Genomic DNA, 22,712 nt, shown 5'->3' with positions numbered 1-22,712 from the left:
CCTCACGGGAGCAAGGCCCGCCATCTTCTCCTCTCTCAGGGACCGCGGTCGCAGAGCTCTAGCTCCCTTCCCCCACGGAAGCGAGACCCACCACCTCCCCGCCTCTCAGAACTGGAGAGGGTCCTTCTCGTCAGCGCCTGCCCGCCGCGCTCGCCTGACCTGAGCATGCGCGCCCTCCCCTCAGGCCAAAAGGCCCAGTTAGGGCTGTGCTCCTTCCTCCTCCGAAAAGGAAGGAGGAGCGGCCCTCATCCCCTGCGTCTCGCCAGAAAGGGAGGAGCTGGCCCGCCTGAGGCAGGCAGCGCGGGAACCAACCGCGAGCAGGCGCTTCCCCTAACGGCCGCTGACTCTCGGCGCCAAAGTTGAATCGGGCCGGACGGCGGGAGCGGCGCCTGCGGTGAGGCACCGGGGCTTGGGGAGGGGGCCCACCCGCGGCCGGTGCGCTGGGCCCGGCTGATTTCGGCCTCAGAGCCGCCAGCGAGGGCTCGCTTGGCAGGGGTAACCCGCAGGGCTGTGGGGAGCCGCGGCACCGTCGGCGAGAACGTGGGGGCAGGCGCTTTTTGCGGTGGCAGGGGCAAGGGCAAGGGCAGGGATAGGGCTGTGTTCACGGCGCCTCAGCGCCGAGGCTGTCGTTTTCCTGGGCTTCAGCGCTCCGGCGCGGTGGGGCGGAGCAGGTAGTAGTCCTGCAGACTGGAAAGGGAGTCTCTCCTTCTGCTGGGTTCTGAAAGATCCGGGCCCTTCCCGTGCTGGCTGATGGACGAACGGCCGGCTTTGTGAGAAACCAGGGTTATACCACAGTCTTCATACAGATGTCGTGATGAAAGTTGTGTAAAGTCACGTCGCTTAAAAATGTTGAAGTATTGTTCGGATGCTTCCTGGATCTGGGGTCTACTTGGAACTTTCCCTTTATAAATGTATGATCTTTTTGTTGTCAAAGTCATGTGTTCTTTCAATTTTCTGGTAAAATTAGCTGTTTACTTCGCATGGAGTTTGATTCGTTTGCTTCTTTTTTCTTCTTTTTTCTTTGAAATATGTAGGATTATAATCCAGATACCTTTCTGCGTACTCTTGGGAGGAATACTTCGCCTGCTTACTTAGGAACCTAGAGAAGATGTATATCAAGTCAATTGTTCTTGAAGGATTTAAATCCTATGCTCACAGGACTGAAATTCGTGGCTTTGACCCATTATTCAATGCCGTTACTGGCTTGAATGGTAGTGGCAAATCCAATATCTTGGACGCAGTCTGCTTTGTGTTGGGAATCAGCAATCTGACAGAGGTAAAGAGAGAGGGGACGTTTAAGAAAGGTCTTTCTTCTGTCAGCAATGTTTCATATTACTCTCTTGAGTAAGGATGGTCTTCCAATGGAAGACCTGAAGTGGTGCTTCTATCAAAAAAATTAGTTTTATTTATATGGATTTTTCAGTACATGAACTGTGTGTCTGTCATTCTTGCTCATTCTTACATTAAGACTGAATTACAATCTCACTAATATACTACACTAGCTCAAAGTGTTCAGCTTAGAGCATTAGGCTAAAAATACCCACTTAAAAGGTAGCAGCCTCAAGCTGAAGATCTTTTGCAGCTAAAGGCGCTAAATTGTTTGTAATAAAGGTTTTCACTTCTGGATTGCGTCTTAAAATTTGGCCATGCAATGCCTGCTATTTAAAAGATGATATATCTGCTTTACTCGTATTAAAAAAATTGTGTGCTCTGACATCAGTTTGAATCTCTTTGTCTTTGGGTGATTTTTTTATTTCTTCCCCCACCTGTCCAGTTGTAGACAAATCCAGCAGACCTCCAAGGAACACTTTCTGATGTATTTCCCTGTGAACTGTGTTACGAATAATAAATGCTCTTTAAATAAATGTACTGGTGACTGAACTAGTCATCTGGCTTTTTTTTTTTTCTAAACGTCTATTCAGTTTTTGTCAGAAATCTCACGCAGAAAAAATTAGCTGGCTCACTAAAACTAGACTGGCACACTCTGCCTGCAGTTTTACAATGCTAGCACCTTGCAGCTCCCTTAGTCAGTTTTGCACGTGAACTCTTAAATCTGCATTTTTTCCATTAATTTCTCTAAAACCTACAGTAGCGCACTGAAGCTGTGTCATGAATTTCTTTCAAAAATGTATTTATCTGTTCCATGGATTTAGGTGCGAGCTTCCAATCTGCAAGATCTAGTTTATAAAAATGGGCAAGCTGGAATTAGTAAAGCAACTGTGTCTATTACCTTTGATAATTCTAACAAGAAACTAAGTCCACTGGGATTTGAAGGTAGTGATGAGATCACCATCAGTAGGCAGGTGAGTCTTTAATAGCTATGTTGGTTAGTAGCCTATATACTTTTTTACCATGTTCAACAGAGTGACTTTTCAAGGGAAAAAAAAAGTAATTTTTAAAGTCCCTGAGATTTGTAAGTGAGGCAATGCTTCTACAGTGTAGTTAGTAACACAGACTGTAGAAGTAGATCCAGTGTACCGATTTTTTAAAATATTGTTAAATGTATTATATCAATAATGTTTTCTATGGACTTGCACAGAAACATAATGAAAATGAAATAATGTTCCTAAAGCAGCTCATAATTTTATATTTTGGGGCTTTTTTGTCTCCTTTCATATTTTCCTCTTAATGTCTGATCTGTGTGTTAAATTTGGTCTCAAAGAACAAAGGAACCTTTATCTTTGTGATGAAGATGTCTTCCAAGGTTTAAAACAAAACAAAACAAACCCAAAAGTGAAATCTTGTGGAGTTTGGAAATTTTCTTGTCAGTATTGCCCTTAATGACTGGTCTTTCTTATCTTTTAATTTGGTACTTTAAATGTCTCTTCAGTCTAACAAGATCTGTTTTGATGTTCTGTATGGTATGCATATATATGCATATGCAAAGATAAAATATATGGGATTTGCTCAGATTTCTTATTCTTTATTAGAGTTTATATTCTAATAATATCAAGACATTTTAAAATCACTTAAAGTTTCTTCCATTTCTTTTCCTTCTCCAGGTTGTCATTGGAGGTAAAAATAGGTATCTCATCAATGGTCTGAATGCTACCAGCACTCGCGTGCAGGATCTCTTCCGTTCTGTTGGACTCAATGTCAATAACCCTCACTTCCTCATTATGCAGGTTATTGTGTGCATATTTATAAAATCCAAAAAGAATAGAAGTTGCAGTAAATTTGAGGCAGGATAGATAGTGGAAGAACACTTAAGATCCTAATCAGAGAAAAGCAACTTCTTATTAAGTAAAAATAAAATGTCTGTTAAGTAGTTAAGATTTTCAGTACAGCATAGTTTGGCCCTGAAACATGTCTTGTAGCACAAGACCTCATGTAGCCCTCATGTAGCGAGCTTTTTCTAAAACATATTCCAATTTTATTTTCCTTTTTGTCTCTTTAGCAGGTAGGTGTTGCTTTTATTATTAGGCTAAAGCGAGATTTTTTTTTTCCTATTATGTGTGTTCCATATTAGACAATATTGAATGAAGTTGATATGCCTACCTTCTTAAATCACAACTAATAAAGGAAGAGATGACCAATTGAAAAGACCCTTAAAAACATCAACACAGGGACTAGACAAATCTCTGAAATATTTGCAAGGAATAATAAAACAGAGCAGGATTTACAGTTTCAAACAGAACTGTCCCAATTGGGGGGGGGGGGTGCAGTTTTGCCTCTATTCTGCTTCCCCCTAGTTACATATGGGGTAAATGTCCAAAAAGCCAGTTTATGATTAAGACCTTGTTCAACATCAGCAACTCAGTAAGACTCTTAGTCCTTTAAGATGTAATCAGGTGTTTGGAGGATGAGTAAGATAAGAGATAAGGGCCATTTCAAGCTTGCTGCCTGAAGAAGTGACTTGTTTGAACTTTAAAGAGCAAAACAACTGAGTAAACTAGATTATCCTTATGTTGTCCCAAAAGCTAAGTTCAATACACAGTGTGCAGTAAGCCAATCTTACACACAGAGCCAAGATATTTATTTATTTCACCTTTACACAAAGATGGGTGCTAGGTGATAATTCCACAAAGCTAGTACACAATGCCAAAGAACTACAACTTATTTATTCTGTTACATGGTTAGTAAAAACCCATCTAAATTTATATTCATTGGTTGGTAGTCACCATCTCATCTACTACTGCTTAGTTATATTTAAATTTGCCTTGCTTGCTATATAAATTAGCAAGCATGCTCCTTGCAGGTGTGAGGGGGGGCAAGTCTTTCCAGTCTTGAATTGAGTCAGTGGTCGTGATGTCCCTCTACTACCTTTACCTTTCCTCTAGTTCATGCTTCTTTGGCAATCATCCAGCCTTCAGAGCCTTCTGGAGCAGGATATTTCCTTTTTATGCATTGTTTATACAAAGTAACCAGGCTTACATAGTGAAACTATTGACTAATAGTCCTCCTTAGAGGACAATGCATCATATTAAACCTTAAATTGAGCAGTATCACCACAGTTAGGCCATAACTCAAACATATGACTACATCTGTAGCAAAAAAAAAAATAAAAAAAAAAACGTTTGAGCTTAAAATATAACATATAAATATGAGTGGGGTTTTTTGAGTCTGGGGTTTTGGGTTATTGGTGGTTTTTGTTTGTTTGTTTATATACATGCAGTAGTAAAAAACAGACACCATTGTTTTATCTGTTTGTCACCAGGGACGAATTACCAAAGTTCTAAATATGAAGCCACCGGAGGTAAGAAAGTTGTGGGAGTTTTTTGTCTGAAGTTTTACTGATTTGTTTTGAATGACAAAAATCAAGGGCGGGGGGGGGGGGGGGGGGGGGAAGGTGTTGGAGGGAGATGAGATGTTCAACTCCGTTCCGAGTTGAACCTGTCTAACATAAGAAGAAACATCAACTTTTTGTTGCATTGTTTTATTTTAGATTTTAGCTATGATTGAAGAAGCAGCTGGTACTGGGATGTATGAATGCAAGAAAAAACTTGTCCAGAAAACCATAGAGAAGAAAGAAGCCAAACTGAAAGAAATTGAAATGGTACTACATGTTGGAAAGTACACTTTAAAGATAATTGAGTAACTAGTAGAGTGTGGTTTTTAACTTGTAGAATATTTCATTTCTGCACCTGGAACGAGGTATTCATGCTTAGACATCTAAGAGTTTTAAAAATGAGAGTATAAATGTTCTGTTTTGTGTTTCAGGTCTTAAATGAGGAGATCACTCCAACTTTACAGAAACTGAAAGAGGTATGGAAGAATAAGAGTGGTAGGGCCCTTAAAGTACTGAAAAAATACTTTCAGCTACCCTGAACCAGTATGTGGTGGCTAAAACAATAGCATGTTTTCAAGCTTTTTAGAATCTTTTAAGAGAGCGGAATTTTATCTTTTGTCTGAATACAGAAAATGTGACCTGCAGGACTTCCAGGAAATCATAGAGGGGAGAGTAGGGAGAAGGAAGAAAACAAGAGAGGTAGATAAAAATAGAAAATAAAAACATCTCTTAGTTGTACAATCAATTGTATGAGTATTGTTTTATCTAAAATTTTCCTAAGCAGGCCTGCAGTGTACAATACTGATTATGTTAATTAACATGGAAAATCCCTTCTCTTATCTACAAATGTTAATGTTAGCAGAAGTGCTTAGATTACTACAACAGCCCTACTTTGTATTATTTTTCCATGAAATTTTAGTGTTTTTTTGGTATTGGTGTCTTTTCAGGAACGATCTTGCTATCTAGAATACCAAAAAGTGATACGAGGGATTGAATATTTAAGCCGCCTCTGTATAGCTCATCAGTTTGTTCTGGCTGAAGAGAAAAATGTATCCTCCGCTGATGTATTAAAGGAAATGGAAGCTAATGTAGAGATGCTTCAGGAATCAATAGCTGAAAGTGAAACGAAGGTCAGGCAACTGGATGAAGAAATTGCAGAGATGGAAAAGGAGAGAGATAAGGTGAGTGAGAACAGAGTCCTGCTTGTCTGAATATCTGAATACAAGGAGCTATATGAGAAGGGAATTATTTTTAGAGATAATATACCCTTGTGCACTCACACCCCAGAAAGCCAATGGCATCCTGGGCTGCATCAAAAGAAGCATGGCCAGCAGGTAGAGGGAGGTGATTCTGCCCCTGTACTCCGTTCTCGTGAGACCCCACCTGGAGTCCTGCATTCACCTCTGGGGTCCTCAGTACAGGAAAGACATGGACCTGTTGGAGAAGGTCCAGAGGAGGGCCACAAAAATGATCAGGGGTCTGGAGCACCTCCCATACAAGGACAGGCTGAGAGAGTTGGGCTGTTCAGCCTGGAGAAGAGAAGGCTCCAGGGAGACCTGATAGCAGCCTTCCAGTACTTAAAGGGGGCCTACAGGAAAGACAGGGAGGGACTATTGATCAGGGATTGTAGTGATAGGATGAGGGGTAATGGTTTTAAACTGAAAGCGGGCAGATTTAGATTAGATATTAGGAAGAAATTCTTTACTGTGGGGGTGGTGAGGCACTGGAACATGTTGCCCAGAGAGGTTGTGGGATGCCCCGTCCCTGGAAATGTTCAAGGCTAGGTTGGATGGGGCCTTGAGCAACCTGATCTAGTGGAAGGTGTCCCTCCTCATGGCAGTGGGGTTGGAACGAGATGATCTTTAAGGTCCCTCCCAACCCAAACCATTCTATGATTCTATGACGTTTTATATTCTTCTGGGTTGTTTAGCTTATACACTGCCCATTGTCATTCTTAGCCATTGTCTAAAAGACATCCATTTAAAGTGTTCTTTTGTCTGAAATTATTTACTTCCAATTGCTGTAAATGAACAATAACAAGAATAGAAACTGTTTGCTGTCATGTTTTGCCAGAGATTTTTTTTTCTCCCTTTTTGTTGATGTCTCAAAAGAAATACTCTTCAAGTAGGAAACTCCTGTTCAACAAAAATCAGTACTGACCTCAGTTTTGGGGCCAGTAAATTTGGTTAAATACAGGATGGCCCATAGGGTCTTTGGATAGCTAAATGTAGCTTTTTTACAGGGACGGTGTCCCATGATACAGGATGATGTGAGTCTTCAGTAGCGGCTTCAAGTTAGTTTGGATTTCAGAGAGAAGAGATGTTCTGACCTGTTTGCATTGGAGTCTAACTGCCTGCTCAGTCAGATATTTCTCTCTTCTACAAATAGCTGTAACAGAAGACGAAATATTACAAATACTGTATCAATTTCTTAGGCTAAATTAAATTCCCTTTATTTCTGATTGTAGGAAGTTGGTGGTATGCTCTGTTCACTGGAAAATGCTCTTTCAGAAAGTCAAAGAGTTAATACTAGAGCACAAAGTGCCCTTGATCTCAACAAGCAAAACTTAAGAAGTGAAGAGATTAAGTATGAAGAACTGGTAAAAAGTATGCAGAAGGTAAGACCTTTGTATATAATTTTCTTTAAACACTAAATTAATTCAGATTAAGGGGAACAGCTGTTTTTCCTCAGCTATTATGATAAGAATAATTCTATGATTGGCAAGAATTACATCAGGAAAGCAGAAACAAATGGTAAGCTCATTGTTTGATTTGTGCGGCATGGGTAGTAGGTTCCCATTAGAAACAACTGTGATGCATACACAAAGAGAGTGCAACTCTTCATGGTTGCCAGCCTTTGTTAAGCTCAGGAGAGATCCCTATAGCTTCAAAAGTATTATGGTCTCTGGACATGTGTTATTATTAAAATTATAGGAGAAACTTCTACATTGTGTATTTCTGGCAGTTGATGTTTTTTTTTTTTATGCAAGAGGAGCACTGAAGAATACTTTACATTTAGATATTGGGAAGAAAGAGCTATTTCTCCTAGTTCTTGGGCAGTTGTCATCTCTTCCTGTATTTCATCCTTCTGTAGGTCTTCAGTGCACTCATGGGGCGAGTACACACTTTAAAACATGCAAAGACAAATTGTAAGATCACAGAATCTGACAAAGAAAGGGTCATAGAAATGTAGTTGATGAAACTATTCATAGCTTCTCATCTAAACAACATGAATTTAAAGTTAGTGGGACTCAGGTTCTCTCTTCCTTTTTTTGTTTTTTGTTCTTTGTTTTGTTGAAGGATTCTGAAGCATTAGTGTCAAAGGAGAAAGAACTAAAGAAGATAGAGAAAGAACTAAATGCTTTACAGGAAGCAAGTGAAAAAGATGCAGATGCTTTAGCTGCAGCGCAACAGCATTTTAATGCTGTGTCTGCTGGCTTGTCCAGCAATGATGAAGGGGAAGAAGCTACTCTTGCTGGGCAGATGATGACCTGCAAAAATGAAATCAGCAAAGCAGTAACAGAGGCTAAACAGGTAAGAATAAAAGCTCTACCTGTCTCAGACCAGCCTTCCTGCTTCTTTTGAAAACTGTCTGAAAACCAGATGACACATTCTTGAAAGGTCACTGAAGAGATTTGCAGAATATCTATGGAAGATATTTTACAGGTTGGCACGTGCATTAACGTGACTTTTTGATAAAAAAGTTTATAAAAAAAAATCCTTGCACAGATAAAGATAAATGGGGAAAAGCTATAATATTGCTCTGTGGAAGTATAGAAACTGGCATTTGACACATAAAGTAGGACTTGGAGTACTCAAATGACTGATGGTATGGGGTAGGAGGAAATTAAGACTGCTGTCTATGATATGCATTCATACTATAGAGATTTCTACAGTAAAACTTAATGGAATCAAAATAAAGGTGCCTGAAACTGTGAATGGAGAGTTCGGAAGAAACTTTTTTCTCCTTAGTTAAATTGTGTGCTAGTCACATGACTGAAACAGATGCTAATTCTTTTGTCTTAAGATAGGAAACCTGTGCTGGGGTTATTCTTAAAGTGGAATTTAAATTTTCAAAGTTGAAAGTGCACTTGCTTGTCTCACTTAAGAGATAAAACTTGACGAAAACTCTTGGGGAAAATAACAAGGACAGCTGTGTACCACATTATTTTACCTTGTTTCTTCTCAGACTCTGTTCATGTGCTAATATGAGTTATTGTATTCAAATACATGATTTATGCTTTTATTTCCAAATCACCTCTGCCCTTACTTTCAAAAGCCAAGGCTGCCTTTTGACATTTCTGCAACCAGTGGAAACTTTTACAAATTATACCAGTACCTTGTTAGTGCAAGTGTTCTAAAGCTGCACCTGCAAGATTCTCTTTGAAGATCTTCTGATTCCATATTTTCTTACTCCTTACAGGCTCAAATGAAGTTGAATTATGCACAGCAAGAATTAAAGACAAAACAAGATGAACTTAAAAAGACGGATGGAGGCTACAAGAAAGACCAAGAAGCACTTGAAGCTGTCAGAAAAACAAAAGAAAAACTGGAGATCCAAATGAAGATGCTGAACTATGAAGGTCTGTACAGACTTGTGGTGCATAATTTTGGGGGAATCTGAAAAGGAATACAGAAGTGCGGTGGATTGACTTTGGCTGGCTGCCAGGCGCCCAACAAGCTGCTCTTTCACTCCCCCTCCTCAACTGGACAGGGGATAGAAAATGTGACGAAAGTCTTGTGGGTTGAGATAAGGACCAGGGAATCACTCAGCAATTACTGTTATGGGCAAAACTGGGGAAATTAATTTAATTTATTACCAATCAAATCAGAGTAGGATAATGAGAAATAGGAACAAACCTTAAAACAACTTCCTCCCGCCCTTCCTTCTTCCTGGACTCAACTTCATTCCTGACTTTCTCTACCTCCTTCCCCTGAGCAGTGCAGGGAGAGGCGGAATGGGGGTTGTGGTCAGTTCATGACATGTTGTTTCTGCTACTGCATCCTGTTCAGGGGCAGGACTCCTCACTCTTCTCCTTCTCCAGCGTGGGGTCCCTCCCATGGGAGACAGTCATCCATGAACTTCTCCAACGTGGGTCCTTCCTACAGGCTTCAGTTCTTTGTGAACTGCTCCAGCATGGGTCGTTGTGCATGTCCTTTCCACACAGAGTGCAGTCCTTCAGGAACAAACTGCTACAGCTTGTGTCCCCTGTGGGGTCACAGGTCCTGCTACAACACGTTTTTCCCCCAGGGTCACCAGCCTCCTTCAGGGCACATCCACCTTCTCTGGTGTAGGGTCCTCCATGGGCTGCAGGTGGACAGCCTGCCTCACCATGGTCTTCCCCACGGGCTGCAGGGGAATCTCTGCTTGGATGCCTGGAGCACCTCCTCCCCTCCTTCTGCACTGACCTGGGGGTCTGCAGGGTTGTTTCTCTCACATATTCTCACTCCTCTCTCCCATGTACTGTTGTGCAGCAGTTTTTACCCTTATAAATACATTACCACAGATGCACTACCACCGTTGCTGACGGGCTCGGCCTTGGCCAGCGGTGGGTCCATCTTGGAGCCAGGTGGAACTGGCTCTATCAGACACAGAAGCAAAGGAAAACAAGAAGATTTACTCTCTGCTTCCCATCAGCAGGTGATGTCCAGCTGCTTCCTGGGAAGTAGGATCTCAGTACGTGTAGCGGCTGTTCTGGAAGACAAATGCCTTAATAATGAATGCCCCGACCCCTCCTCCTTTCTCTTAGCTTTTATTGCTGAGCATACCTCCATATGGTAGGGGATATTGCTTGGGTCAGCTGTCCTGGCTATGTCCCCTCCCAACCTCTTGCCTACTCCAAGCCTACTGGCCTTTGGAGGGGGATGGGAGGGACAGCCTTGATGCTTTGGGACCACTGCTCAGCAGTGGCCAAAACACTACTGTGTTATCAACACCTTTCTAAAAGAAACACAAAGCACAGCATTATGAGGGCTGTTATGGGGAAAGTTAACTCCATCCTAGCCAGACCTAATACTAGGAGGAACTGAAAACCCAAGTGTGCTGCTTTCACACACAAAGAAATTTCTCTCATCAAAGCTCTGCAAGCTCTTGCCTTCCACAGAAAATAGTTTAAAATAATTTTATTTTATAAATTTGAGGCTGAATGTTTTAAAGTTTAATGGAAAATTTAAATTGCATCTAACATTTATAGGGATGAACCTTCCTATTTTTTCCTGGTTTTCCCTACCTAAAACACTTCTTAAAATTTGTTTTTCATTCCAGGTAACATTTGTTGCAGAAGCTACTCAAAACTGTAAACTGATATTCCAGAATGACATTCAGAGAAGCACATTAGACTTTAAACTCTTTGCATGTTTGGTATTGTGATGGTGTTCATTTGTCCAAACTGGAAATTTACAAAGAATTTTAGAAAGTCTTTCAATTAAGTGTTCTCTACATATATGTAGATAAGCAGAGTAGCATACCAATTATTAAGCTAATAGATTTCTGTGCTCTGGCTGTTTGTCTCCTGCTTGTGTTCAACTCCTTAAGAAGAGAAAGAAGCAGCCCTTTTAGCAAAAAAGAAGGCATTGACTCATGACATCAGCCGGCTGAGAGAATTGTATGAAGGCTTAATGGCAAAGTTTCCTTATCTACATTTTCAATACAAGTAAGATCTCAGTGTGATCCTGAAAGACATTTGAAAGTGCTTTTGGGGGCATTTTAAGCATGGCTTATGGGACTTACAGCATAATTCCATAAATTGCTTAGCTGTTGCTTTCCTTGTAGTGCCAGTGAACAATGACTATCTTAGCTGCAATGCAAGGGGCAGAGGAGGGGGAGTGGGGAATCAGGAAATGTTGGCTGAATTAATGGGCAGCAGGGAAAGTGATACAGTCATTCTTAAATGACAGCCTTATCAAAATCACTGTAATTTAAAAGTTTTGTATGATGGGGTTTGCAAGCCGTAACTCAACTATAGTAGCTAAAACCATAGAATCATTACTTTTCAGAGTCCTCCCTGAGGGCTTTGAGTAGACATGCTCTGTGGAGGTCAACATTGTATCTGTCTCCACCAATCAAATATATGTATCCCCAGATTTATTTGGTTGTGTAATAATCAGTCTGAATATATTCCTATAGCTGTGCTAATAATAGAACCCATAGTAAAATTTGAAAATTGTGTTAACAAATTATACCAAAATAAGAAAGGACATTCTTTTAATGACTTTGCAACTGACCCTTTATTGGGAAGTCTCTTGCCCTGAAGTATTTAGTTTAACCATTTTCTGTGGGTTTTTTCCTGATAGAATTGAGAGGTTTTTATACCAGTATAATAAGCAGTATGAGTTTTTAAACATAATTTTTTTAAGATCTGTGGGACAGAGACAAACATGTGATTACCATAATTTAAATATTTTTTAAGAGATCCAGAAAAAAATTGGGATCGAAACCATGTGAAAGGCCCTGTTGTGTCTCTTATCACTGTGAAAGATCTATCCAAAGCAAAAGCCCTAGAAGCGGTGGCTGGAGGGAAACTCTATAACATTATTGTGGACACAGAGGTATGTTTATTACTTTAATACAGATTTCTGAATGTTGAGATGAGGTTGTGTGATTCAGGATTAGTGAGCGTGTGCGTTGTTACTGAATGCTTAAGAGGTGGTTTGGACCCATGTACATGTTTAAATTAGATTAAGAGAGTCATGCATAGTTATGGGCAATAATATATTCCTCTTGTAGTGCCCTATTGTCTTACTTTACAATATCAGTTATCTATTCAGGTATGCTTTGTAATTCTTCTCATTTGAGGTTACTGGCAAAAAGCTTTTAGAGAAGGGTGAACTAAAGCATCGATACACCATCATTCCACTAAACAACATTTCAGCCAGGTGTGTTGGACAAGACAAGGTCAAGTTGGCCCAAAGCTTGGTATGTAAATAAAGATGGTATTTACGCTATTTTGCTTGTGTACCTTTTTAATTTTGTTTCTTTGCTAAGAACATGGGTGTCTTAATGTTTATGCTAATCAGAATGTCTACAGAGATTGAGGGTATCTTGATTTTTTTTTTTTCCTTTGTATCCTTTCAGCTATGTGATGTTTAAATGGATATTCCACTTTTAACTGAAATAATTTTAAAGCATAATGATGTTTTTAGAAAGTGTTTTTATCAAGAGAAGACAAATTAAATTTGAAAATTCTTATAACTTAAGGCATACTAATTGCATTTCGTTTGATTTCTAGGCTGGTCGTGATAACTTGGATTTAGCCCTTTCTCTAGTTGAATATAACTTGGAACTGCAGAAAGCAATGGAATATGTCTTTGGAACAACACTGGTCTGTAATAACATGGAAAATGCTAAGAAAGTGACCTTTGACAAAAGGATAATGACGAGAAGTGTTACATTTGATGGAGATACGTTTGACCCCCAGGGCACTCTGCATGGAGGCAATTGCTGATTTTATTCATATTATAATACAGTGTGTCTGTTGATTTCTTTACTGCTCTGCATGTTTTTTATAAAAATGAACAGTAACCTTTTTGTTTAGTCTCATATTGGGGATAATACCTGTTTGAGCAAAGATTTGTTAGTCTTGAGTTGAAATAAGATTGGTTAGACCAAGAAAAAATTAATGGCAAACTATTTGCATACAGTAGTTTAGATTTTGAATATGTAAATCTTACTTGGCTACATAATCCTTTTGGAAGGAGAAGTGCTTTGTATTCAAGTACTTTTTGAAGTACTTCATAACTAATGTGAGGTTGTTTCATAAATTATGAATAGTTAGTTGATTTCACAAGAAATGCATGTGTAGTATTCAAAGTGTGCAGAACTAAATTCTGTAACAGAGGAGGTAGTCTTTCTCCACTGAGAACTACTGTAACTTTAGCCTAGCTGCCTTTCTGTTTTCTAACTAACACAAATCATCAATCTGCATCATTATTAACACTCAGAATTTGCTATTTGGTAGTGATGAATCCACTACTCTAATTCCAATTAGCTTGACTTTGGTTTTTTTTCACTGAACAGGTGCAAGTGCACAGGCTGCACCAATATTGTCTGAAATTCAAGAAATGAAAGATGTTGCAGTAGAACTCAGGACAAAGGAAACTGAACTTGAGACTATAGAGAATGAGCTGGCAAGCCTGAAGAATGTTGCTGAAAAGTAAGGTTTGCCCTACAAAGTGTCTATTGTTTCTCTTATATGACTGAGTAAATGTAATATAAAGAAGTATTTTTGGAAGGGGTAGGGCCTGTTGAGAATGTAATATGCAGAAAACTTTTCCCTTTCTCCCTTATACCTCTCATCCTCCCCCAACTTTAATTTTTAAGTATAGCAATCAACAAGCAAATTTAGGTTTTAGACAACATATGGAAGAAAACTTTATTTTGTGTAATGCAGGGAAAAAAAAAGCATACAATGAAGTCTTGAAATCACTTGAAGTTTCCAAAGTTTCATGAAGTCCACTGAAGAATGGACCTGTTCCAGCCATATTTTTATACCCATACAGAATTACAATTTGTGATAGCTATTATTTTTCTTCCAAGAAAATATAAAGATACTAAAGGAGGATATCTGAGTGATACTGCTGTAAGGATTTAAATTAAATAATTTTAAGTGTATTTGATTTTCAGCTAGTCAATTACTGAAGATCTTTTTAAAAAGATGGAATATAAAGAGACGTTTAGTCAATTCTGTAAAAATCCCATAAGGAGGTGTAGTGTTGTGTAATATGCTATCTACCAGCTGGATTTATTTTTCAAATTGTTTTGAGTTGTAATAGACTTTCAGAAATATGACCAAAAGGAAGAAACAAGTTTTGCTTTTAGATATTTTTTTCTTTAATGCTTCAGCCTAGCATCTGTCATGCTGCTGGTTAGAAAAACATGAACTCTGAATTGTTGCCAAATTCCATGTGTTGCATTCGTTTGTTTTTAATATATCATGGCTACATAACCAGGAGTTACATATATAATAACTTACATACCTACAAAATTCACAATTACTATTAAAGAAACTGTATCAGACTTTCATGCATTTAAGCTTATTTGTCCAACCGTCAATCATTTATCTTGCATTAGAATGGGAATATAAGTATTTATCTACTTATTTCAATATCTACTTATTTCTGGAAACACTTCAAACTGAAGTGCTGTGTACCCTTCACTATAGCAGTGTATATCCTTACTGTATTCAAAGGTACCGGCAACTGAAGCAGCAGTGGGAGATGAAGTCTGAGGAAGCAGAGCTGTTGCAGTCGAAGCTTCATCAAAGCGCTTATCACAAACAAGAGGAAGAGATGCTTGCCCTGAAGAAAACCATCGGTGACAAATGTGTTCTTAATCTTTTAACTGAAAGCTAGTTGCTGAGAGTGAGATGGATATTTGGCTGTTTGAGTAGTAGAATCTTTGCTTAAGAAAAAAATATTTTTTGCTTTGAAAATACTAGCTTTATATTTTGGAATATGTAACAAATACAGAATCACAATAGACTTGCATAGAGGTGATTCCATAAGATTGGTCATTCTCCTATAGTAAGGGTTATATTCTTATTGTCTTAAATACTTTATAATAAAAGGAAATATGGTTTTTCAGGGAAGTTTTAAAACTGATTTAATCCCATATTTGAATAATCTTTGTTTTTTCCAAGCCATCTGTTTCTGTAGATACTTAAGGTTAGCAATATAAATAGTTTGCCTAACAAGAAAGCATTGGAAAGTACTGTTCATATAGCTAAGGAAAAATGTAAAAGGAAGCAAATGCAGCAGTAAGTAAAACATCTAAATAAAAAAGATGGACAGAAGTTATATGTTTATAGACATAGTATTCTAGGGATGAGGTGATAGCTTAATTAGGTAGCTATCTGATTAATTACTTGATCATGTAATTTGCCATATACTTGGTCCTGTCAAAAAAAGAAAAAGGGCTTATTTTCATTAATTTTAATGACTGGTTGTCTATTTGGTGCCCTATTCATACTGGTAACAACAGCACACTGTCTTAGAATAATCACTGAAATTGCTGACTTTAGTAACTAGCAAACATACAACCACTTTTTTCTGTTAGAGGCAGACAGATTTATTCAGTTGGAGTTCAGGATGTAAATTTAAAGATAAGAACAATGTTCCATCTCAGTACTGTACTCTTCATTCAGTGGAGTGTGAAGAGGCATTAAAGAAAACTGAAGAGACCCAAAAGAAAGCAGAAAATAAATACAAGGTATTAGAGAACAAAATGAAAAATGCAGAAGCAGAATATGAAAAAGAACTAAAACATGCCCAGCAGAAACTAGATGGTGCCAAGAAAAAGGCAGATGCTTCAAGCAAACAAATGAAAGAAAAGCAGCAGGTAAAACTTAAGCTTTATTGGCAATTTCTCAATGTTGAAAGTGGTTGCAGTAATCATAAAGTTTGATTCTGATGAAGTTTTAATACTGTCAGTTTTGGAATGTAATATATTACTCTGTAGTCACTGACACAGAAATTGCTGATGCTTTTTTTTTTGTGTGTGTGTGAGATTGCCCCCTTGCTGAAGAATGGGTACTGTTAATCTTCTGTAGCATTTACTATGTCAAACTGAATCTTAATTCTTTGTATTTAACTGTAATAAATTTGAAAACATCTCTCTAGGAAGTTGAAACTTTAGTTTTGGAACTTGAAGAGCTAAAACAAGAACAGGCTTCCTATGAACAACAGATAGCAGCTGCAGAGAAAGCAATCAAATCCTACCAGGAGCAAGTTAATGCTATGGCAGCTGAGGTGTCCAAGACACAGGTAAAAGTGAATACTGTGTTTCATGATCTGTTTTGATGTTACTGAAGATACTGATGATACTGAAGATAATTTCAGTTACAATTCCCTAAAGCTCAAATTAAAATGCGTATTTTGTTGTTTGGACTTTCCTCCCAGCCCTCAATTATGTTCAGCCTAGGTAGTTATTTTTTGGCTTCGTTACCACATATGAATTTTTTCTGCTTCCTTGCTGTGTCCTCTTCTAACAACTATCTAACACCAGCCTTTAAAAGAAACTAATAAATAGCTGTTTGATTTGATTTTCAGGAATCTGTAGAGAAAGCACAGAAGGAGCTGGCCAAGCAAAAGAAAGTAATTCTGTTGCAGGATAAAGCAATTAAAGCCAAATCCGCAGAGATAATAGAATACAGAGAACAAAATAATAAGTTACAGCTTAAGGTGAAAGCATTGGAACACAACATCAGCAAACATCAAGAAGAGGCTGCTGCTGCTGCCGCCAAGGTATTTCAGAACTGTGCTTTTCCTTGCATCTTGTGACCAAGAGTGGTTGCTTCCCTTGCCACATGCAAAAGCAAATAGCCTTTTTCCTTAATAAGCAGTCATATTTGCAGCTCTTGATGTGAAAGTTTTATCCCAGGAGGAGGGGGTGGAAACTGAATATTGTAACAGACCTCATCAGCATGGACTAAAAGAGAGTAGATTATAGTGCGAATGTCATCAATGAGAAGAACGTTCTGACTATATGGACAAATTAGGTAACTAATTAAAGGAGTTAATCCCAAGATTTAGTGACAGTGACTTAGTCCAGATATAGAAAAATGTGGTCCAAGTAAATGTGATGGGTATATGTGAAAGCTCCCTAAAAATCTTGGTTCATCTACAGTTTTGGAAATCATATGAAGCATTGTAAAGGTATGCACCTGTGCTGCATTGGGATAGAAGAATTAATGTTGTAATTTCAGGATGTTGTGTTGTTCCCCCCCCCCCCCCCCCCCCCCCAGTTATTTATAATTCACATCTGGGAAGGGGGGCGGGGAGGAAAAGCCTTAACATGTCCTTGTTTACAGGTGACCAAAATGTTGAATGAGTATGAGTGGATAGCTTCAGAGAAAGCACTTTTTGGTCAGCCAAACACAGCCTATGACTTCAAAACTAACAATCCTAAAGAAGCAAGTCAGAAGCTGCTGAAACTGCAGGAGAAAAAAGAGAAGTTGGGAATTTACGTGAACATAGGAGTTATAAGTATGCTTGCTGAGACAGAGGAGAGGGTAAACATTCTGTGCTTTAACCTATAAACATTGGGCAGGTTGGGTATATGGTATTATGTATAACGTAGCTTTATATTTTCATATGCTCTATTTCTGAATACACCAAAAGTAAAACTAAATCTTCACAAGATAGCAGGAAACCTTTTGTTAGATCTTTTATACTTATCTTACATTTTTGAACTATTCACTTGTACACTAGTTTTCTAGGTTATGCATAATCTTGACTTTGGATGGTAAAAAGAATAATTTCATTCCTCCCTGCCCCCATCCATCATGACTTGGCAGCAGCAGCATTAGGCAAGCTTTGTGGTATCCATTACAGTATCTGAAAATTACATACTTTATTAAAGGTTGCAGATCAAAAAACTGTTCATCTTCAAACATAATAGCTTGAAGGTGTTCCAGGGCTGTCTTGAATTCATCTGTATCTTGAGGCTATTCCAGGATTGTCTTAAAATTGTCCACTTCAACTTTTCTTGTACTGTTTCATGATGAGATTTGGCCTGTTCTTCCTATTAGCCTCCAGAAGCATCCTTTCTTTTACAGAAAAGCAAATGGAAACATGATTAACTTGAAAAGGAAGTGCAACTTTCAGAGTAATGTTGGTCTTCCCCTTTGCCGACTGTTGAAAATTCTAATGCTTTAATTTGCAAATAATACCCTAAAACTTAAATCCTGCTTACAGCTAAATGAATGCTTTGGATTTCAATCTTGTGGTTAATGGCTGTTTCATAGTTACAAAAACGATAAACAGTGAAACTGTAAGATTAGCACAAAATGTATTTGAGCAAACACTTCATTGAAATCAATCTTTTCTTCTCATTGCACCAGTACAATGACTTAGTGAGGAAACAAAGAATTGTAGAGAATGACAAGACAAAAATTCTTGAAACTATTGAAGAGCTTGACCAGAAGAAAACTGAAGCTTTATATGTTGCTTGGAAAAAGGTACGACATTTGAAATCTAATCTTCACATTTTAGCAGAGGATCAGATTTATCTTAGATTACTGTTTGGCATATTTCCGTGGAAAAAAAAAGATGTCTTTCTTTAGAACTAATCTCCCTTGCCTTGTATTTAAATTAAAAAACAAGCACTTCATTTCTCCTGTTTCATCTCACTTGTGAGAATAAGACATGAGTTCTCTGGGAATTGTAAAGACAGAGTTAAACCTGCAAAACTACTTTACCATTCCCTTTTAGTGCCCCCAAAAATTTAAGGAAAGTTAAGCTACTGGCATGCTGAAGTAATTGTTTCTCACATGGAAGTCAGGCAAAACAGCAATACAGTCTATTTTTCTTTTTGTTTGCTTAAGCCAGTATTTGACCAGAGTTAAAATCTTCTGGTTCTGTGTAGCCCCATAAAATGAGGGGCTGTGGACCTGGGCTAGTTTTCCTGTCACTTATAGGGTAGGTAATACTGGAATAGAGCAAGAGCAACAGCTGATTTATGTTCCTGTTATCTAAGTGCTCTGCTTTCTTACTAGTTCTCTCGTATCATGAACTATAACAAAAGTGTAATATTTTCCCTTTCCCTTCCTACATGGAAAGCTCTTGACACATTCTTTTCTGCTGTACCAGGAGAACTTGTAATTTTTGGCCTTTGAGAAGATTAATTATATCTAAGATGAAATTGCTCACAAATTAAGTGTCGCTTTTAATTACTGAAGATATCACTGGCAAAATGGTACCTTTTCATTGCAAAATCTTGTTTGGCAAAAATCAGTGAATTGTATTTAAAAGCATCACGGTTGGTGGAATAAGTGCGTTCTCAGATACATTCCTTGACCTAGGGAACTTTATGTTCACAAAGTTGCGTCCCATCCAATACCTGGGCATTGCTTAAGTAATCCTGGTAAGAAAAGGACTGGAAACGATGCCAGTGTGTGTCTTTTAGAAGGTGCTTATACTGTTATATAGTCCTTTAATTGGGAGAAATCACAATTTATCAGTTAAGGTAGGGCATAAGCATTTCCCTGGCTGATAGCATAAAGAAGCCTTCCAATATTTCTTTCATTTGACCCTTCTAAAACGTTTAGTATAAGGTGTCCTTGGTGATGCTTCTCTTTTCAGTACAGAGAAAATGAAAGGTTCCATACGCTAATATTTTCTCACTATCCTGTACGTGCTACTTTTCAGGAAATAAGAAGTCATTGGGTTAAACTGGGCAAGGCTTCTAGAGCATCGTGCAGCTTACTACTGAGTTTTTAGCTGGTTTTGCTCTTGATTCAAAGCATGTACATACATCTTTTATGGTTTGACTTCTAGGTGAATGAAGACTTTGGTTCAATTTTCTCAACTCTTCTACCAGGAGCCAAAGCTATGCTAGCACTCTCTAAACCCCAGAATATCTTGGAAGGTCTGGAGTTCAGAGTTGCCTTAGGAAACACCTGGAAGGAAAACTTAACAGAACTTAGTGGAGGACAAAGGTTAGTGAACTTTGTGGGGTTTTTGTTTGTTTTCCATTGCAGTTGTGTACGCAGTTGATATGTCTAGCTAATTATAGTTCAGAAAAGCAAAAAATTAATCTTTTCCCTAGTCAAGTCAGGGACTCTTGTCTCCTTCCAACCTGACTTAATATTGAAAGCATTATTAATTCATTTCAGTTCAAAGAGCAATCTGACTTAGAACAATGCATTACTTGGAATATGATAACAAACAAGATTTTACTGCATGGAGAAGTGACAAAAAATGAATTGACTGGTGAGAAAACTGTAGTTAATGATAGGTAGTACTGAGATACTGTTGAGTTAAATGCTCCAGCCCTTGAGTTGTAATCTCAAAAATATATAGACAAGTTCTGCCCTGGTGTCAAAGTAGTGTCATGGTGACAGTTGTCTTCTGCAGTGATTACAGGTACTGTGTAGGGTATGTGTTCTTTTCAACTTCTGAAGAAAAATCTAACAAATTGAAAAGTAGACACAGAATTTAGGAAGAGGTGAGACAGAGATACAGAACTTTCTGAAGGACAGTGTGCTTCAAGAACTGTACATTGAAAAACGGCACTGCAAATCTTAGAATTGAAAATAGGTAAAGCAACAGCATGATTTTAAATATCCTCGCCCAACTAACCTGGTCTTACGATAAAAGAGTAAGTAACATTTGCCATTTCTGGCAGAAGGCTTCACATTTTGAAATCAGAAGTTGTGGCAGAAGCTGTCATTCTGTCTCTTCAGAACTCATAGCATGAATCTGCTTTTGAGAGAGCATTTTGTTACTACCAAACAATTGTTTTCATAATTCAAAGCCTCTCAAACAAGAGCAGAAAACAACTAACTTATTCTCTATATTAGATCATTGGTGGCCTTGTCCTTGATCTTATCCATACTTCTCTTCAAACCTGCCCCAATTTACATCTTGGATGAAGTGGATGCAGCCCTTGATCTCTCTCATACCCAGAATATTGGGCAGATGCTTCATACTCATTTCAGACACTCCCAGGTATGATCTTGAAACTTAATTTTGATCGTCTATTTATGCACTTCATTATTTTCAGAGGCAGTCTGCCACTGAGTCTAAGCCGTTCAAGTATTTTACTCCAGAGATGTGTAATTCTAAGTTGTTTCAAGTGGAAGTTATCACTGATGATATGGCAACTGTGAAACTTCTAGGCATTACATTTTCATGTAAGCCGTTGCTGCAGTGGCTAAAAAACAGGTAGTAATAGGGAAGAATATCTGTGATATGATCAATTTCAGGCATGACCCACATCCTGATTTTTTTTTTTTTTTTTTTTGGTAGAGTTCAATAATCTGGGCTTTAAATTATTTTTTGACCCTGTTGAAATAAGCCAGGCAGTAGTGGAAAAAACTTCTGTATCACCATGGCCTGTGCATGGAAAAAAATCTGTAGAAGTGAAGAAACGTACTACTCTGAGTGAAAGGCAGTACTTATCTCTATTCAGTGGTAGGACATGACCTTTCCCAATTATGAAAGAGAGGAGGGGAACATTTGCTACCAGTATTGTAAAATAATTTGAGCAGTATCTTTAGACTATGAAAGATCCTGCATTCTTACAAAATTTGTGCAAAAGTCATTAACCTGCTCAGCACATTCTGCTGAGCTTCAGTTACATTCAGAGTATTTTTTTGAAGAATTGCCACCAAGTTATTATCCAAATAAAGTAAAAGGAATCCTTCTTTTAGAAGCCTTTTCCAATGTTGTTTAAAGTCTCTATTTGGATGCCAGCATTAACTTCAAGCTTTCTGGTTTGTTTTAGTTTATTGTGGTATCCTTGAAGGAAGGAATGTTTAACAACGCAAACGTCCTCTACAGGACCAAGTTTGTGGATGGTGTATCCACTGTTGCAAGATATGATCAGCTTCAAAGCAGACACAAACGGGTTAAAACAAGTCACACCCCTTCCCTCCACAAAACCCCCGCAACCACCTCAGTGTGACAAAAGAGGACCTGCAGAACTGGGAAAAATTGTTGGCCCTTCATGTGCAGTAATCAGTTCTAAAGAGTTCTCTGACCCCAGTGTATAGCCCAGCCAGGCTATATTTTTTTTCCTAAAAAAAAGTATTTTGATTTTGAAATACTTTTATGTTTTAGGTGTTAGTTCACATCCGCAAGTCATTAAGAATTGAAATTCACAGGAGACTCTTATTCCTCTTGGTGTCCAGTAAGTCATTCCCATTGCCCCTCTGTAAGCATTTACACATAAACAGTAGCTCTGTAAGCTCAACAGGAGCAACTGAAGCCTTTAAATGAGGAAGATCTGGTTTGACTTGCAGTGTTCATGGCATTCAGAAAACCTGTTGCAAAGTGTAAACGCTGTCTTCCTCTCCTGTTGTCAATACTACAGAAAAGTAGCATATTGATTCTTAAGCTAGTATAATTAAGTAACAAAGCAATCATCAACCATTTTAACTCCCGAGTTATTTTAACAGGTTTTGCAATTTGCTGCACTGATGTTTTCATCAATAAACTACACAACCTGAATTGTATGTGCTTTCTTCTCTCACCATTTTTCATTG

The 22,712-nt window shown here is 38.4% G+C and overlaps 1 protein-coding gene across 1 annotated transcript; it reads left to right on the top strand.

Annotated features, from left to right (window-relative positions):
• Positions 1 to 303: 303 nt before the first annotated feature.
• Positions 304 to 22,677, top strand: SMC2 (structural maintenance of chromosomes 2). Its single transcript, XM_049795112.1, has 25 exons — positions 304 to 394; positions 1,035 to 1,276; positions 2,154 to 2,303; positions 3,003 to 3,125; positions 4,658 to 4,696; positions 4,886 to 4,996; positions 5,161 to 5,205; positions 5,677 to 5,910; positions 7,197 to 7,346; positions 8,029 to 8,262; positions 9,152 to 9,311; positions 11,264 to 11,381; positions 12,138 to 12,276; positions 12,524 to 12,643; positions 12,957 to 13,161; positions 13,745 to 13,880; positions 14,916 to 15,040; positions 15,870 to 16,063; positions 16,345 to 16,488; positions 16,774 to 16,968; positions 17,535 to 17,735; positions 18,567 to 18,683; positions 20,002 to 20,162; positions 21,027 to 21,174; positions 21,953 to 22,677. Exons 2-25 carry the CDS (start codon positions 1,109 to 1,111, stop codon positions 22,130 to 22,132), a joined length of 3,597 nt encoding a protein of 1,198 aa, XP_049651069.1. The 5' UTR covers positions 304 to 394; positions 1,035 to 1,108; the 3' UTR covers positions 22,133 to 22,677.
• Positions 22,678 to 22,712: the final 35 nt, after the last annotated feature.

This window comes from Accipiter gentilis, chromosome Z (genome assembly GCF_929443795.1).
Source record: "Accipiter gentilis chromosome Z, bAccGen1.1, whole genome shotgun sequence".
Classification (NCBI taxonomy): domain Eukaryota; kingdom Metazoa; phylum Chordata; class Aves; order Accipitriformes; family Accipitridae; genus Astur; species Astur gentilis.
The sequence above is the reverse complement of the archived record's forward strand: the minus strand, read 5'-3'. Positions and strand labels throughout refer to the sequence as shown.

What these genes read in the sequence shown, in the direction of transcription:
- SMC2 (XM_049795112.1), top strand. Translation starts at nt 1,109, where the DNA reads ATGTATATCAAGTCAATTGTTCTTGAAGGATTTAAATCCTATGCTCAC. An exon ending in TATCTACATTTTCAATACAA is followed by an intron (nt 11,382 to 12,137) that starts GTAAGATCTCAG and finishes ATATTTTTTAAG; the next exon opens with AGATCCAGAAAAAAATTGGG. An exon ending in TATATGTTGCTTGGAAAAAG is followed by an intron (nt 18,684 to 20,001) that starts GTACGACATTTG and finishes TTTGACTTCTAG; the next exon opens with GTGAATGAAGACTTTGGTTC.